This window comes from Bactrocera dorsalis, chromosome 1 (genome assembly GCF_023373825.1).
Source record: "Bactrocera dorsalis isolate Fly_Bdor chromosome 1, ASM2337382v1, whole genome shotgun sequence".
Lineage (NCBI taxonomy): Eukaryota > Metazoa > Arthropoda > Insecta > Diptera > Tephritidae > Bactrocera > Bactrocera dorsalis.
The window spans coordinates 34,257,611-34,275,966 of NC_064303.1; the positions used below are offsets into that span (position 1 = coordinate 34,257,611).

The following is an 18,356-nucleotide window of genomic DNA, read 5'->3' on the forward strand; positions in this document are numbered from 1 at the left end:
AGATTTTAAGGGATTTATCATGAAATAGTTCAATTTGTATGTACTTATAAGCATGCTTGTGTGCTTTGATATAAAATATATAGAAAATATACATACATGCATATGTATGTATGTACATATGTATGTACATATATAAATTATATGCAGCATCGTTTGCGCATAGTAAAAAAGGGAATCTGTAAGCGTACATTCCTTAACATTGGAATTATCATTATTGCTCTCATTTAACACTGAAAATGCTCAATTCTGCTATTTTCATGCCCCTGATGTTAAGTGGTGAAACACGCTAATAATTTTCTGTGGTGAAACACGCTCATCCAAAACAGTAAATATCCCAAAATTGAAATATCCCTAAATTTTCGTTATCGTGAACCTTCTCTGTAAATATACGTTCTCTGCTATTAGCGTCATCTGCAGTGTGGTCATTTATACCAGATAATATGTCACTTAAAGATGAATCCAAAAGTTGGCACGATTCCGGTTACTTTGGCGGAGGGGTAAAAAAACCGAATTTCCGAGAAAATAGGGTATGTACGGATAGGGGGGCTTCTCTAGAGGAGGAATATCCAAAAATTATGTAAAAATAGCTAATATTTTTAAAAATATTCACGTTTAAAAATTCAAAATTTGCCCTAAGAACACATGTTATTTCTCCATGTTTCACAGAATATTTTCACGTTTTTCACTCACTATATTTAAATATACACTCTTAACATTGAAATAAGTTCACTTTTCACTTTTATTTTGTAATTTTTCAGCCAAATTTAGTAATTTAAAATCACTTACCAAATTTATGGCTGAAAAGCTTAGAGTGTTTATATTTACGAGGAAAACCAGCATTGCCACACCTTAAAAACCAAAAGTGAAGCGTTTCACAGCGTTTTCTTTGTTTGTACTTTCGAGTGATTCCTTTTTCTTTATTAACTATAAACAAACTATAAAGAAGATTTTTCAAGCTAAAATTGAATATGTGAACACTTTTCTATATACATACATACATATATGAATAATATGTGATTTTTATTTAATAAACACAGATAAGTAAAATCGTGTGATAATATTATATTATACATATAATTGTAATATAACATTTTTATATATGTACATATTACAATTTTATACTATAATAAAATCATCAGCGAATACCCCGGGGTGACCGAAGTACTCTCGCGTAGTGAACCTTTCTGCGTTGGCGGCCTTCGGCCGCGCTCTGAAAAAATAACCCAGGCCGAGCGAATACCCGGGGTGACTGAAGTACTTTCGCGTAGTACTCCTTTCTGCGTTGGCGGCCTTCGGCCGCGCTCTAAAAAAATAACCCTGGCCGAGCGAATACCAGGGGTGACTGAAGCACTTTCGCGTAGTACCCCTTTCTGCGTTGAAAATAAAAAAAATATATTGGCTTTTCGGTATAAAGTGGTTTAATTTATGGTTATCATGCACTCAAAATTTAAGTTTTCGTTATAAAACGGATAAATTTTGATTATTATATCTGTCAGCGATTTCCATTTATTTTTGATGATACATTGGTTTGTATTTTAGTCGACGATATATATATTATTATGTATATTTAAAATATGAGTTTTGGGTATGAAGTGGTTATATTTTTTGGTTATCATGCACACATATTGAAATAAAATTAGAGTTTTCGTACTGTACTGTATACTTCACACTTTATTACGTAATATTATTATATAATATTATTTACACATATGTATATGCACATAATATTAATACATACATGTATATAATATTACTTATTTGCTCAATAAATTTAAAAAAGAAAATTTTCATATGCATGAATAGAGGAATTTTTGCGAAAAAGACGAATTTCAGCGAATTGTCTTATCATCACATGACAGCGCTCCATTTCGTCGTAATTTTTGGTAAACAAATGAGGTTCACACAAGTGTAAAATGTGATTTTTAAAATAAAGATTTTTTAGGTAAAAAACGTGCTAAAAGAGTAAAATATAGGTTTATTTAAAAGATTATAGTGCAATTTAATTAATTTGATGTGAAAAATGAGAAAAAAGTGTGTTTAAAGTGCTGAAATAACTCCTTGAAATGGTCCAGTTTTGCGAATTTTTGAAATTTAAGGCCGAATATCTCCTAAACTAAGCGTTTGCGGACCCTCTTTCCAACGGTACCTTCAAATCGCGGCGCCAAAGAAATCGGAATTGTGCCCAAAAGTACCTCTGGTACAACGATGTCGGTCCTGGTTCCATAAATTTCGTCCATTTGATCAAAAAACTCCCACGTTGTAGCAGCCTCTCCAGACGTTTTATTCCGCCTCTTAATTCTTTTATACGTTACCATGAAGTTCATAAACTTTCTGGTTATGTCATCCCGTGAAAAGGGAAACTCTGCATCTACTGCTTTAATTTCACGGAGCACCTTTTCCCAAAGGACGGACTTCTTTTTCCTTTTGGCGCAAAAATCAATTTCATTGGACAGTCTTTTATTTAAAAGCAACAGCTTCCTTTCATGCGTCCACTTTTTATCACTGGAAAGGAGGGAAAAGATATTTAAATAAGAAAATCATCTAATTTAATCACAAATTTCAATATTTAAAGATTTTTATGCATACCTTTCTTCTTCAGCCATTATGTTTTGTTTGAGCATAATCAAAATTTCTGATGCGTCATATGCTTGATTTATGCGTATCGATAACGCATAAAATGTTAATCGGAACTCGATACATTGCATATTATAAGCAGGTTGCATTCAGGAACTCGATACTTTGAACAAATACAAAGCAACATGCAACTTGGAACTCGCCCTCCCTGCAAGACGGAGGTAACAGATTGCACAAACACATTGAAACATTTTCAGCTGTTCACTAACACTGTTACATTTTCTGGAATTTTCAATTGAATGGCAGAATACGTAAGTAATACTATGTTCGGACCGACATTGAAAACATTTTGAAAGCACATTTGTATCTTGTGGAATGTAAGTCGTTCGGACCGACAATTTATGTTTTCGCTGAGTTTTCACTGACAACTATCAATACGGGTATTCTCTTGCTCTTGCAAGATTGCACGATGACACAAAATGCAAAAATCCTATACCAAAATATGCAAGGCCAAAAGAGCACCCATTGCAGAATCTAGTGATATATGACGGTACGAAAATAAACATGGGTTTTGGTCTGACATATTTTACGGCTATTGCAAACAAATTTTTGCGTGTGTTTGTTGTGCCGTTGCACCAAGAAGAAAATTCTGCAATTGATGCACCATGCAATGGTTTTTCAAGAACAAGAGAATCCCCTTAACAGTGAGCAGCTGTATTTTTATATGGAATGTAAACAAATATATAGTAGCAATTTAGGGGCAGCAAAATATGTCTTCCAAAAAAATCGATTAAACTAGAGCAGGCACCGATTATAGTGAGTGGAATGTAAGTTTTCAAGTAGTTTTCAGCGAAAACTGTGTTTTCGTTTGACAGATTTTACATGGACGAAAACACAAGTTTTCATGCGAAAACCACTTTTTCCCCCGAAAACATGTTTTCAATGTCGGTCCGAACATAGCATAAGATAGAGAAAAACTATCGACATTCTAAACATATTGTAATACTAACTTGCTAGAACAGGACAGACGAATGCCCAAATTTTCAAGAAGAAGAAAACGAAAAGCGCAGTTTATTTTGGATTTTAAAGAGGTAAGTTCGTTACTTGATAATTTAGTACTTTATAATTAATTTCTATTATTTATATATACACATGTATATTATTAATTTCTTTTATATAGAGAAACTAAAAGGATTAACAAGGAGAAAAAGGTAAGCATTGTGAATTGAATGTTGTGGGTATAATTAAAAATTTTAATATTACAGAAAACATTTGGAGGATTCAAATACATATATTCCGTACAACAAACAAATAAGAGAGTAAGTTTTAAATTATTAAAGCTAAATAGTGCATATTTATTTCAAATAGTTGCTATAAATGCACAATCGTGCATTTTTGTGAAATATGTAATTTGTGCTTTATATCTACATATATATGTATATACATACATACATGTGTAAATGTAAAAAATTTAAAATCTAAATTGAAACGAATTGTGCGGTTACAATTAAAATTGTGCCGACTTTAGAATACCGTCCCAGGATTTCGGGAATAAAATGGGTATTGTCGAATTGAGGAGGTTTTTCAGAATTAGTGAAGTGCTAGTGAACATAAAAAGCGAAATATAAGTGTAAAATTAATTTACACCAGAAAACTTCTTGATCATTTCATAAGCGTTTTTTATATGAAGTTTTTGCTTTTTTTGAGAGCTGGAAACCCACCTTTAAACGCAAATATCTCGAATATTTATATTCTTGAACTGGATAACCTCCTCTATAATTAAAAATGTTCATTTGTTCGTCCAAGATATCTGTTCGTATGCAGAATATCTAAAATTGTTTAAAATAAAAACAACATTAGTGTTTCATCATATACATACATATACGCATTTCTGCTCCTAAGCAGGATTTTAAAAAATTAAATTAAAATTAAACTTTTTCAAGCTTCAAGCAAATGAGGAGTGTCTTTTCAAAAAAGGATATTTACATTTTAATTTTTTTAAACTATTTATATAGTCTTTTCTTTAGTGCTGAAATACACAACTTCTTTACTTGGATGTTGATCTCAAAAAGATATGTCGCAAGTAAAAAAGGGTTAAATTATGTGTCCTAAACAGAAATACTATTTTTCCGTAAATCAGTAAATATTTATATATAATGTTTTCTCATTTTACAAAAATTAATTAAGAAATAGATATTCTCTTTTAAAAAGACACTTCTCAACTATATTTTCCTCCTGTAATATACTATATGTAAGTATTTACAAATCAAAAATCTTTATCAAAGTAATATTTGTTGCTATATTATATTTTTTAATTAAACTTAATATTTTTAATTTTATAAAATAATTATATAATATTTTTTTTTTTAGTTTTCGACGTGGATATTCGATTCCTATCAATCAGTTAAGTTTTAGTTTTAAATAATGAATAAGAAAACCTTTTCAAACCTCTTGAGCAAGGAAAAATCGAAATTTGAAGCTACGGTGGCAAAATTTCGAAGACTGAATGAATCTGTTCAAGAGGTTTCAAATGATAGTTTCGATAGGTTAGAGTTAGGGATTAGTGATAATGATCCAAGCACCAGCAGAGCAAGTGGTAATAGGTTTGAGGATTTTTGTGATAGCGATAACGAAACCAATAGTAGATATTTGTTTGAAGAAGATTTTCAATGTGTTGAGGAGGTTGAGGACCAGTCCGATAAAGTGGTCGAATTGAAGGCGTGGGCAATTAGAATAAATATTTCTCAAAATGCTCTCACTGACCTGCTTCAAACTTTAGATAAAGTTGGTGTTAATGGCTTGCCATTATCAGCGAAAACCCTCCTCGGAAACAGTTTTTCTTAAATCTTTTATTAAATAAATAAAATTTTCACAGCTCTGATTCATTCGGCTTTTGTACAAAATACAAACTAAGAAACTTAAAAAAACTAAACAATTTAATAACATATTTTCACTGAATGGTATTTTTTCATAAAGATAATACTATTAACTGAAAACATAAAATACTTTACGGAAAGAAAGTTCTCATTTTGTACAAGAGGCACAAAGTTCTATTTTATGCTCCCCACAAAGACTTTTTTTACATTTTGCACAAAATGATTTCGTCATCCGTCTCTTAGCAGGCGGACAAATTGCGCAAATCTTTCTCTTTTTTGCTACATTTTTTTGCGGTTAGTATCTGTGGCATTTTCATCAAAAGAAACACAACTTTCAATATTTGATCGCAACGACGTAGACAATGCTGGTACTTCAAGTCTGTTTTTCAAATTACTTTGAATAAGGGCAGAATGCAGTTTTTTCATAAAAGCAGAACGACTGAGAGGTTTTTTATTTGTTTGAAATACGTTGTGTGAATATATAATGTAGCTGTTAATAAAAGCCATGTTCAATATACCAAAAAATTGACACATTGGCCATCGGTTGGTTTTGCGTGAACAGCTCATGACACTACACATTTGGTCAAAGGTATCAACGCCTCCTTTCGTTTTGTTGTAAAATTCGATCATGTAGGGTTTATTTGATTTGGGGTTTACTCCTCCTTCCTCATTACAGGATGATAATAAATCGGCATCGGCTTATATGATAGAAGCGTCAGCTCATTATCATAGCAAAACATTGACGTATTACACTTACGACCTTTTACATTTTTCATTTCACTCGGAATTTCTCGCTTATTAGAACGTAGAGTTCCAACCATTGTCAGCTTAAGAGGAATCGAACTAAACCAGTTGTCCATTGTAACGTTTCTATTTGAACCATGTACAGTTTTAGTCAACTCTTTTACGTAGTACTCACCAAGTGGAAAGGTGGGTTTGTTTGATCCTTTTCGCAAATACGGCATAGCATCAACCATGTACTTTGTGGTGGTCATGATATGTGATAGTGGTACATATCATGACCATTTTGAGTCCATATTTTGCTGGCTTGTTTGGAATGTACATCCGGAAGCTACATTTTCCCCTGAACGCATCAGATTCTGGTTCGCTGTTGTCTAACTCATTGTCAGGTCTTTCTTCTGAAGAACTTGCATGCCCTAACTCATCGTCTAATCCATTCTCGTCGTCGCTCATTGCAAGAAATTTTTAAATTTCTTCGTCAGTATAAATTTTGCTGTTACTCATCTTGTATTACAACTGTACAAACCAAATAGATAAATAAACAAGAAAAATAACTTCGGAACGAAAAACTAACACAAAGTTCATCGTTCGTCTTTTCGACTACGCCTGTTTAAAAAATAGATACTTACACAGATCGTACGAAGCCAACCAACTGCAAACATGAACAGATCAACAGCGACTAACGCTGTAAAAAAAAGAGACACTGTACAAACAATGGAACAGTGCGATAACGGTAAAATAAACACTCGCGTCGTCGAAACCACGAGGCATGGCTTTCCAGGGTTAAAACAGAACCTAATTTTTATATGTATTTTAATTTTCTAGATGCCAGAGAAGGCCGAGGTGCAGGCGCAAAGTAAATTATTGCGCGAATGCCGCGTCATAGCAGCAAAGACGCATCATTCAATTAGCCGCATCACCGGTGATTTGGAGGACGAGCATTACCTGGAGCTCGCTTCGAAACTACCCATGTCATCGGAAGAGCACGTGCGCTTCGTGGAAGAAAAACTTTCCCAAAAGGAAAGCACGGATGCTATGGTAAATATTTCGTTTTTAAATATTATGCGATTGTAATATAATTTACTGTAATTTTTTTTTACAGATGCGGCTAATATTGAAGTCGAAGGGCGCAAAAGGCAGTGTGGACGGCATACTACGTGGTTTGTTTTCAGACGATGTAATGTACCATTACAATTTAGAGGGGCGCAAGGAGAAGAAATCCCTACTAAAACTAAAATGCGTAGGGTAAGTTTTTGGTAGGTTTTTTTATTGGTATATATTTGAATGCCTTAACTTATTACGTTTAATTTTAGATATATTTCCTGACAAGGATAAAAACAGTATATGTGGGGAGCTCCGGAGATTTGTGGCCTTAAGCCACAATCGCTTTAAACAGAAGAAACATAAACTAAGGGCTAAATTAATATAAGTTTTATTATTATTACTTATATATATTAGTTTTAAGTTGTAAATATTAGTTTTAAGTTGTAAATATTAGTTTTAAGTTGTAAATATTAGTTTTAAGATGTACATATTAGTTTTAAGTTGTATATATTAGGTCTAAGTTGAAGTGTCTAATTTTACTTTTAAAAATATGAATTTTTACAATTATAATTTTTATACTCAAATAACTTGTATATAATTTTTCTGCCGAATGCAATAATAATAGGCATATTATTAATTTAATTAATATCTGATTTTGATTTTATTATTAAATAAAGCAAAATAATTAAAAAAAATGGCTTTTATTTAAAATAATTGAATTTGCTAGAAGTAACAAATGGGTAACAGATATGCTTGTTACAGCTTGTTCCTGCTAACATGATTACATGTTAAAGGTAAGAAACTGATAACCAAAATAATAACACTAACAGATATTCGAGTAACAAATACTTTTTGTTATCCATAACACATAGGTAAGCTTTGCGCTAACAAAAGAATTTGTTACCCGTAACATACTGTGAAGAGATTTGCTAACAAATGTATGTATTCTGTAAGAACAAGGCAGCATGCGATATTTGCCATTGGTTAGAGCGAGATAACCATTGAACATTAAATAGCTATGTGTTACTTTTTTCCCACTCTCTGAACAAAAGTAACAAATATTTTAACGAATGCAAAAGTGAACAATAACAACTCGTTTACACGTTTGCTAACAACTACCCGTCTTGCAGGGCCTATATCTCATCTTCTAAAAAATATTCCGGCTTCGGATCTAGTGTCAGCCACTTCGCATCGTCCTCTTGTACGTTCAATGCTGAGCTTAAACTTTCGGTCTTCCGTGCTACAAAAAAAAAACACAAATTAAATAAAATCACTTTAAAAGATCATTTAAATATATCTACCAAACATATATTTTCGAAGTCGATATTTAAAATGTAGCGGTGTCGGATGGTCATGTTGCCCCCAACCCTTCTCATAGCGCCAAAAAAATGCTCCAAGATGTCTTGATTCAGGCGCTGCGTTAAAATATATTCCATCCCAAAGTTTCCATGCAGGTACTCAAGTAATAGCTTAAGAGGCGTTGTGGAAATAATTACTCCCTTTTGAAAAGGAGCTATGCATAGTTTATTTGGAATCAAGGGCTCAGACATTATTTTTGACATTTTTTCGAGCATTTCGTTTTGTTGCAAAAGTGCTTTTCCATATGGCATTGTGAACGGAGTCTGATTAAAACGAATATTAGAATTAAAAATATCAAACCAGTTATTAACAAGTTGGATAAAATCTGCACATTCCACTGCGGTATATATTTTATGTCCATCTATGTAGCATCTTCTTATAGCATTAGCACACGTGTTCGAAAATAGTTGCGCAGCAAGCTTCACTTTTTGACGGCTTGCGCCTTTTACTTCCAAATGCTCATCGCTTAATTTATAAGTAATGGATACGTCCGAGACTGTCGTTAGGTTCAAAACTTGCTTAATTGTCTGTACTATTATAATTTTTCCTTCATAAATAAAACCACTATCTATAAAGTGATTTCTAATTAATTTTAAAAGGTGCAGTGCATCAGCAAACACAAATACACGCTGTGTATCACTATTAGGATGATTGAACCAAGTTTTTGCTAATGAATTAGTTTAAATTATTGTAAATTAAGAAGCATTCTAGCATTCTTATAAAAACATAATAATATACCACTTACAAGTTGAGATACCGATATCTTTCCACATTGCTTGATTAGAAGGCCCCATGTCCAAAACGACTCCAACGACTGTAAAGTCTGCTGAATATAGTTTTGAGATTATGTTCTCCAATGTATCTTTCTTTATTTTATAATCAAATCCATAAAAAATAGGTTGCTTTTATGAGGACACCAATCCTCGAACGAATACAAATTGCACATAGTTTGATGGTTTTCTCACGACTCTCTCCATCGGATCATACTCATAGCATGAAGCTATTTTCATCTCATCTATGGAGAGCACACAGATCCGTTCCTGTTTACTTAATTTACTATGTTCCATAAGTTTAATCACATTTTCTAAAAGCCCTTCATCCATTTTCAGGGGCTGAGCTCAGGCTACTACCGGGGTCACAGCTGGCGGATAGTGGACGGCCTACGCTAAGTAGGTTAGCTGCGAATAGTAATACGCAGCCCCCGACCAAGAGCTGCAGGAGAGGAGGGCTTGGCTCAAAACGCCTAATACGCCCAATGAACCTCCGGCGAAGAGGCGAGAAGATGCCGCCTTTAAATAAGCGTCCACAACCCCCACCGGGGTTGCACCGAGGGAGAACCTACCCACGAGAGGGAGGCAACAAAGCGACGAGGGAACCATACAGTGAGCAGCACTAACAGTGCTCAGACGCCGGCGAAAACCCTGGGCAAACGCCCATCAGAATCGAGGCCAGTAAGGTTCTGATTATGGAATACTGGAAACCAATAATGGACTAGTCTGACAAAGGGCTGGGGAGGGCAGTATTCTATCACCTCAGTAGGCAAGAGTGACATCTTACCGAAATGGCTGGTAGGCTAATACTGCTCTCACCTCCGTCTCGTTAAAACCCTGGCAGGTCTTCAAGTACGTTCAATGCACGTCGCCAAAAATTATTATTTTTTGGCCGTACAGGTTCAGTTGAGACGAGCTCCTGATTCGTGCCTGAACCTGGCTCTGAACACAAGCTCCCATAAGGACTTGTGTCAACCCTTGCGTGGCCTCCCTGCTTGCATAGATAACCACGGGGTTCATAAAGGGCAACTGTTACAACGTGCGGAGATAGCGGCTTGAAGCGGAGACCCATTAGATCTAAAATGAATACACCACAACAACAACAACAAAAACCCCAACAGAAGGAAAAACATACAGAACAACAAAACAAAGAGGCTCAAGATGAGGAATACGGGACCGCGTTCCGCAGAAGCAGCAGGATACTCAGATCCCCTACTGTGACCATCACCCCCAAACAAGTCGAAAAAACTGGGGAAAAGATAGCCTCAAAGGAAACTCCTGCCACACAAGAACCACTAGTAAAACAAGCAGAAGGGAAGAACACCCCAGTGGCCACCATAGAAGGACCTCAAAACTCGCCGAAACAGGAGTATATCACTCAAATGCGACGAGCAGAAGAGGAATCTTTGGAAAAATGCAAGAGTATTGTGCAAATCATGAAGACGGCGATGGCAAAGCAAAAGAACGTCAGCTTGGATGTCAAGAACGGAGCGGCTCAGCTGGACGAACTCTTCGACGTAATGAAGAGTTACCGCAGAAACTGGCTCATCGCAGAAAACGAGAAAAGACGCGGACTTCTAAGCAGACGGATCACGACCACGGAGCCAACAACCTCGAAGCGGCGAGCGACAAGTCCAGTGGAGCCTCGAGAAACAGTACGACCAAGAAGTGAAAAGGACGGCCAGTGGCAAAAAGTCTTGCCCAAAAAAGCAAGGAAGATACACACGTTAGAAGGAACGGAAAACAAAAACCCAAAAGAAGGAGGACAACAAGGAAGGAATACCGCCTCAAACCAGAGAGCAAAAAGCAGGCCCAAACGACAATCGGAGGCCGTAATCATTAAGCCAGCAGAAGGAAATAGCTACGCCGAGGTCCTCAAGAATATCCGTAGCAAGGTTAACCTAAGGGAAGCAGAAGTGAAAATCAAAGGGATCCGCAAAACAAGAGCCGGGGCTTTACTACTGGAGCTGGAGAAGGGACAATCCACAAAAGCCAGTTTCTGCGAGGCACTCAAGACGACCCTCCGAGAATCCGCAACCGTGGCCGACGTCAAATCAAAAGCCACAATAGAGATTAGAGACCTCGACTGCCTTTCAACAAAAGAGGAGGTAGCAGAGGCTGTAAAAAAAGTGCTACAGGACTCCATCGAAGACTTGACGATAAGCATAACAGCACCTAACACAAGAGAGCAGGTCAGGGCATACATAACGCTCGATGAGGACAAAGCTGACACACTGATGCGACAGGCACGCATAAAAATCGGCTGGGTAAATTGCAGGCTGCGACTGAAAGAAACCCCAAAAAGATGCTTTCGCTGCTTTGGACCAGGGCACTTAACCTGGGACTGCAAAGGGCCCGATAGAAGAGGACAAGGTGCTTGCATAAAATGCGGCCAACCAGGTCACAAAATGAAAGAGTGCACAAAGCCTCCCTCATGCTGCCTCTGCGTGGAGGCTAAACACGAAAAAGTCGACCATATCCCGGGTTCCGCAAAATGTATGGTATATAGGAAATACCAAAACAAATGAATATCTTGCAAGCCAATATGCATAGATGCAAGGCTGCTGACGCACTACTCTCGCAAATGGCGACGGAGAACGCCTACGAGTTAATTATCATAAGCGAGCAATATAAAAAGAAAGAGAGTGGTACCTGGCTGGAAGATAGCAGCTCGACCGCCGCTATATGGCTACCACCAGGGAGTAACGCCATCACTGTAGACAAAGGGAACGGCAACGGTTTTGTCTGGGCCAAATGCGACCTTTTCACAGTAATCAGCTGCTACTTGACGCCAAGCGACAGCATACAGGAATTCCAAGAAAAGCTCGACAACATTGAGGACACAGCCAGGTCAATGGAAGGTCAACTAATCATCGCCGGAGACCTAAATTCCAAAGCAGTAGAGTGGGGTATGCCACACACGGACTCGAGAGGAAAGCGCATTCTAGAAATGGCTGCGCGCCTAAGCCTAATAGTGCTCAACACGGGAAACGCAACCACGTTTAGAAGACCGGGATGCGAGGAAACTACACCAGACATCACTCTATCATCAGAACGATTGGCAGGCTCAATAAAGAAATGGAAAGTCCTGGAGGACTACACTGGCAGCGATCACCAGTACATTTCCTTCACTATTGATACAGGAATAAACGCTAACCAGCGCAGGAAAAATACAGCAACACGGAAGTGGAACATTTCGAAGCTAAATACTTCGAAATTTATCTCCGCAATAGACGACCAACATCCATCTAGCATCCCCCCAAAAAACGCAAGGAAAATTGTCGAGCACACAATGCTTAACATAACAAGAGCCTGTAACAAATCAATGCCCAAGGCATCCCACAGCAAACATAAGGCAGCAGTGTACTGGTGGACGGAAAATATCGCCCAACTCAGACGCACATGCCTCCGCCTTCGCAGATCCTACACGAGATCTAGGCGCAGAGGAGCCGCACCCGAAGAAGCCGAGCAATATAAATTAGCAAAAAAGGAGCTGAAGCACGCCATCGACGACAGCAAAAAGAAAAAATGGGAGGAACTACGCGAGGATATAAACAGAAACCCCTGGGGACTCGGATATAAAGTAGTTATGAAGAAACTAGGCGCTCGAACAAAACCACCTGACTTAACCGCGGTCAAAATGGATCACATCGTGAACGCACTATTCCCCACACACGAAAGCAGGGCTAGTGATCCAGAACAAACATTAAGATCTGCGCAAATCCCCCACTTCACCCTGGAAGAGCTGCAGCTAGCCACTGGTAAGCTCAAGGCCAACAAATCACCTGGCCCGGACGGGATCCCAGCAGAAATCCTCAAAACAATCGCAGCAGAGCGCCCGGCAGTACTACTAAACATGTATAACGCCTGCCTTGAAACCGGAATATTTCCTGAACCATGGAAAAAGCAACGGCTTGTGCTAATCAGCAAGGGAAAAGGAGACCCCAACTCGCCATCAGCATACCGTCCTCTATGCATGCTTGATACAGCGGGAAAGCTATATGAAAGCCTAATAAAACCCAGACTCGAAGCGGCTATTAACGAAGCTGGAGGACTGTCCCCAAGACAACATGGCTTTAGACCCGGCAGATCAACTATAGGAGCCATAAAATGCATCATCGAAAGCGTAGAAGCAGCACAGCGCAGATGGCATAAATATAAAAGAATAGTATTACTGGCGACTCTAGATGTCCGAAACGCCTTCAACAGTGCTAGATGGGTGGACATGATCGACGCTCTCGAAAAAAGCTTCAATATACCGGACTACCTCAGGGCTGTGGTGCGGAGCTACCTTAGCAACAGGAAACTGCTGTACGAAACCAAAGAAGGGTCACGACAGATAGCGGTTACGTCAGGAGCAGCACAAGGATCTATTCTAGGCCCAGACTTATGGAACATTAGCTACGACGCTATATTAAAACTAGAAATGCCAGACGAATCATATTTAATTGGCTACGCGGACGACATCGCGGCAGTAATAACAGCAAGGGATACAGAAGAAGCGCGAAGAAAGCTGAATCAGGTCATGATACGGACGCAAACATGGCTTGACACCCACAACCTCCAGCTAGCTACGGAAAAAACAGAGCTGCTACTGTTAACAAAAAAGCACATACCTCTCGAGATAAGCATGCACACAACTACGGACATTCTTAGGACACAAAGAGCAGTAAACTACCTAGGCGTAAGACTGGACCCCAGACTAACTTTCTGGGTACAAATCCAGCACGCCGCAGGAAAGGCAGCGAAGATCACCTCTCAACTGAGCCGATTAATGGCCAACATAGGAGGCCCCAGCCAAGAAAAGAGAAAGCTCCTAATGTCGACGACAATCAGCGTTTTATTATACGGAGCCGAGATCTGGGCAGACGCGCTTAAAAAGGAGAACCGGCGTAAGGTAATGGCCAGAGTGCACCGCACCGCAGCCCTCAGAGTTGCATCAGCCTACCGGACAGTATCCGGCGATGCAATATTAGTTATAAGCGGCAATGCTCCAATCGACCTACTAGCATACGAAAGGAAAAAGCTGTGGGAGCTAAGGAAATCATCCGATCATAACAAGAGCGCAATACAACAAATAAGGAAAGATACAATAACAGCATGGCAACAAAGATGGGAGAAGGAAAGTCGTGGCAGATGGACGGCCAGGCTAATAAAAAATCTAGACTTATGGACAAGCCGCAAATTCGGCGAAGTCGATTTTTACACAACCCAGCTTTTATCCGGTCACGGATACTTCAAAAAGTACCTCCACAGAATGGGAAAAGTCGAAGAGCCGTCATGCCTATATAACGACGCGACAGAAGACGACGCTGAACACACCTTCTTCGAATGTGTGCGCTGGCGACAAGAACGCACCGCCGTAGAAAACCTGGTTGGCCCAATAAACGCGGACAATTTAGTCAGCGTGATGCTGGAGAGCGAAGCAAACTGGGGAACTATCAAGAATTTCGCAGCAATCTTGCTTCGCAGCAAAAAGCGGGACCTGGACGCAGGTGCGCAGATGTAAATCTCTCAATGAGAAAAATGGAACGCCACCCTGAAGTAATGCAAATGCGGTCCCAGGGTGGGCGACGGTTCCTTAGAGGGGGGGTTTTTAGTGACCTGCAAGTGGCACATACCGCTGCTGTGACGATAGCACCGATGATGCGGAAGGCATTTTCCACCCCTCACCCGCAAAAAAAAAAAAAAAAAAAAAAAAAAAAAAAAAAAATTTCCAAAACGACTCCAACGACTGTAAAGTCTGCTGAATATAGTTTTGAGATTATGTTCTCCAATGTATCTTTCTTTATTTTATAATCAAATCCATAAAAAATAGGTTGCTTTTATGAGGACACCAATCCTCGAACGAATACAAATTGCACATAGTTTGATGGTTTTCTCACGACTCTCTCCATCGGATCATACTCATAGCATGAAGCTATTTTCATCTCATCTATGGAGAGCACACAGATCCGTTCCTGTTTACTTAATTTACTATGTTCCATAAGTTTAATCACATTTTCTAAAAGCCCTTCATCCATTTTCAATTTTCCCACCCAGTTATTCAAAGTGGCCACACACGGAAGAGGATAACCATTTTTTAGCAAATGCCTATATGCTCTCGGTCCTGATGCATGTAAGATAACGGCCGATGAAATGTCTGACCATGACCAATGTATATTTTTATTTACAATCAGCTTCATAATCTAACCTTCCGTAAAAAACTTTTTCACTGCGGTTACAAGCTTACTCGAGCTCGCTACTTCACTCTCTAGCGACCTAACTTGAAGTTCTAAATTTTTCTGTTCCGTGGCAACTATGTATACGTTCTGCATCGCTAATACATAAGAAAATGATACGGTTTTCAGCTCAGAAAGATATTAAAAACTAAGAAAAATCGTTATATTGAATGCTTTATACTTTTCATGAACATATAATAAGTACAATGTTTTGTATGATCAATTAGTTATTTAGAAGGTGAAAATATAACGCAAAATGTATGACATGTTGTAAGGGAGCTATTTGTTACTGTCATTTTATTTAATCGGTTCCGACAAATGATTGCCCCTACATGTAAACGTATTAGCCATATCACATTAAAATTTAGTCTAAAGACACCTCAAAGTACATATATTCACATTATACAACGAGGAGTATTAATACAAACGCATGGCACCACGATATCTTACCATATGTAGGTAAAATAATCAGTGTCACAAACACTTATATTTTCAAATGATGTTCATTATACAAGTATGTTCATGTTTTTCCTCTACAGGTTAGAGAGGGCTTGATGCATGGCCTTGTTTAAACTAGACAACCAAAAATAACTTACTCGGTTTGAACAGCTGCGTTGGCAAGAGCATTATTAAAAAACGCGTGGTTCTCGTTCATGTGCACCAGAAATTTACAGCAATTCCACAACAGAAACTCCTTACCACAAAAACTACAGCACAGCATGTATAGCTTCCGATCAGTTGTTAAAATTTTCGCGCAAACAAGTTTGTCTTGAGACCTAATCAATAGTAAAAACGTAAAATTTCTATTTATCAAAATATGAGGGTTTCTTACTTTTTTTCTTGAAGATTGGGAAGTAAGTTTAATGAGGGTACTGCATCGGGGCTTAGTCGTCTTCTTTTAAGGGGAGATTCTTTTATTTCCTCCGCCTTAAAATGTAGCCCACATATTCTCGATGACAAACTGAGTTGTACGCCACATACTTTTTCCCATTCTTCCGTTGCGATTTGTCAGTTGGAGCACAAAACATTGGTAAGTTGCTTCCATGAGTCGTTTTACATAGGAAACAAGTATTCAGCATTTTATTCAGTTATTTAAAAAAATATTGTTTTTCGTTTTGAAATTTGCTTACTTTTGAATTTCCGAATTTGAATTTTTGAATAAATGTAAGGGTTAAGTCAATGACAACCTTCATGTCAAATAAGCGTAAAGAAAAATTAAATGTCATATACTTAGTTCACTTTGTTGAAGACTAGGGTTGCCAGGTGGTCTGGATTCGTCTGGATTGTCCAGATATTTGTGTTGCTGTCCAGAGTCCAGACAAAGAAGTCTTTGTCCAGATTTATTTGTTTCTTTTTTTCTCTTTTTTCATTAGTTTTATATTGTCTTGTTTTTAAAAGTTATTTTTTAGTTATTTCCATTATCATGCGTCTCAACGTGTTGTAAAATGTATATTTGGAGTTAGAATATCGATAATTATCGAACGCAGTGAGAATACATAATGCATTGAACACTTAGACAACAGCGAGCGACAAGCAGCATCTCTCAAACTGGAAATAGGGATGGAAAGAGCGCGAGCGGAATCGATTTTTGACTTTGGAATTGACTTCTAGTTTTTCGATTCTGGAAGTCAATTAATCAACCCCGATAGTCGACTTTAGCGGCCTTTACACGATCAGATATGCGTGACAACATGTGTGACATCACACCAAGTTTGACCGTGTAAAGGGAAAAAAAACATGCTTGTCACGCATGTTCAAAGTTTTTAAACTTGTTTAATATTTCTGCTGGTGTGTCACACAAGTGTGATCGTGTGAAGGGCTGCATGATGCACGCAGTGCATTTTTTCAGTCGAAAAAAGACAGTGAAGAGTAATGGTGTCGCGCATGAACGCATGGTAACGCTAGCTTGGACAATTTAAAATGTAAATTAATTCATTTCATTTCATTCATTTGTAATGCTTTGGGCAAGATATTTCCAGTTCTTTTAACAAATTTGTATGCGAGCGTGTTGGTCTTTTCTTACGCCAATCTTGCACCAAAATTCGTTTTTTCTTGCCACTTTTTGCAATTTCTTCCTCTTCCTCCATTCCTAAAATTTCTTCAATCAGAAGAGCTGCCACTAATGCGCGTGCCATGTTTACTCGTTAACAGCTGAACGAAAATGAAGTTCACACACATGCATGACCGTGTAAACGAAAACGTCAAACTTGTACATCAAGCCATGTTGTCACACATATCTGACCGTGTAAAGGCCGCTTTTTGTGACTTAAGTTGACTTTTTATAAATTAAGCAACTCGTACACGAAATTCGTTAGATATATCAATATTTTATTAAATATTTTTTTAGTTTTTAACCTATTATAAAAAGTATTTTATGATTTCATTGCATACATTTTGGTATTGGATAATAAAATTGCTTTTTTTAATTAAAAAACAAAAAATTTAAAAATAAATAACTACGAAAACCACATTTCTTCGCCGATTGATCTTAAAAATATTAGCTCATTAATGTGCTGAGGTGATAAGCGACTCCTCAACTGATTTGCGATAAGTCCTACATGTGAAAATAATCGCTCACAGGGTACAGACGTTGCAACTATTGGCAAGTACTTTTTAGCTACATTCCATAGATACGGATATTCATAATTCATACTTTCCCACACAGTGAACGGATTAGGATTTTGTTTCCGATCCGAAGACCATAAATCATCATTGTCATCGTTCGTTTTCTTCGTTTCTCCTTTTTCGCCTGTTGCGTGAAGTTGGCTGTT

At 37.8% G+C, this 18,356-nt stretch overlaps 1 protein-coding gene across 1 annotated transcript; it reads left to right on the top strand.

Annotated features, from left to right (window-relative positions):
- Positions 1-7,008: 7,008 nt before the first annotated feature.
- Positions 7,009-7,440, top strand: LOC125775600 (uncharacterized). The gene is made up of 2 exons (XM_049446249.1): positions 7,009-7,229; positions 7,294-7,440. Exons 1-2 carry the CDS (start codon positions 7,017-7,019, stop codon positions 7,438-7,440), a joined length of 360 nt encoding a protein of 119 aa, XP_049302206.1. The 5' UTR covers positions 7,009-7,016.
- Positions 7,441-18,356: the final 10,916 nt, after the last annotated feature.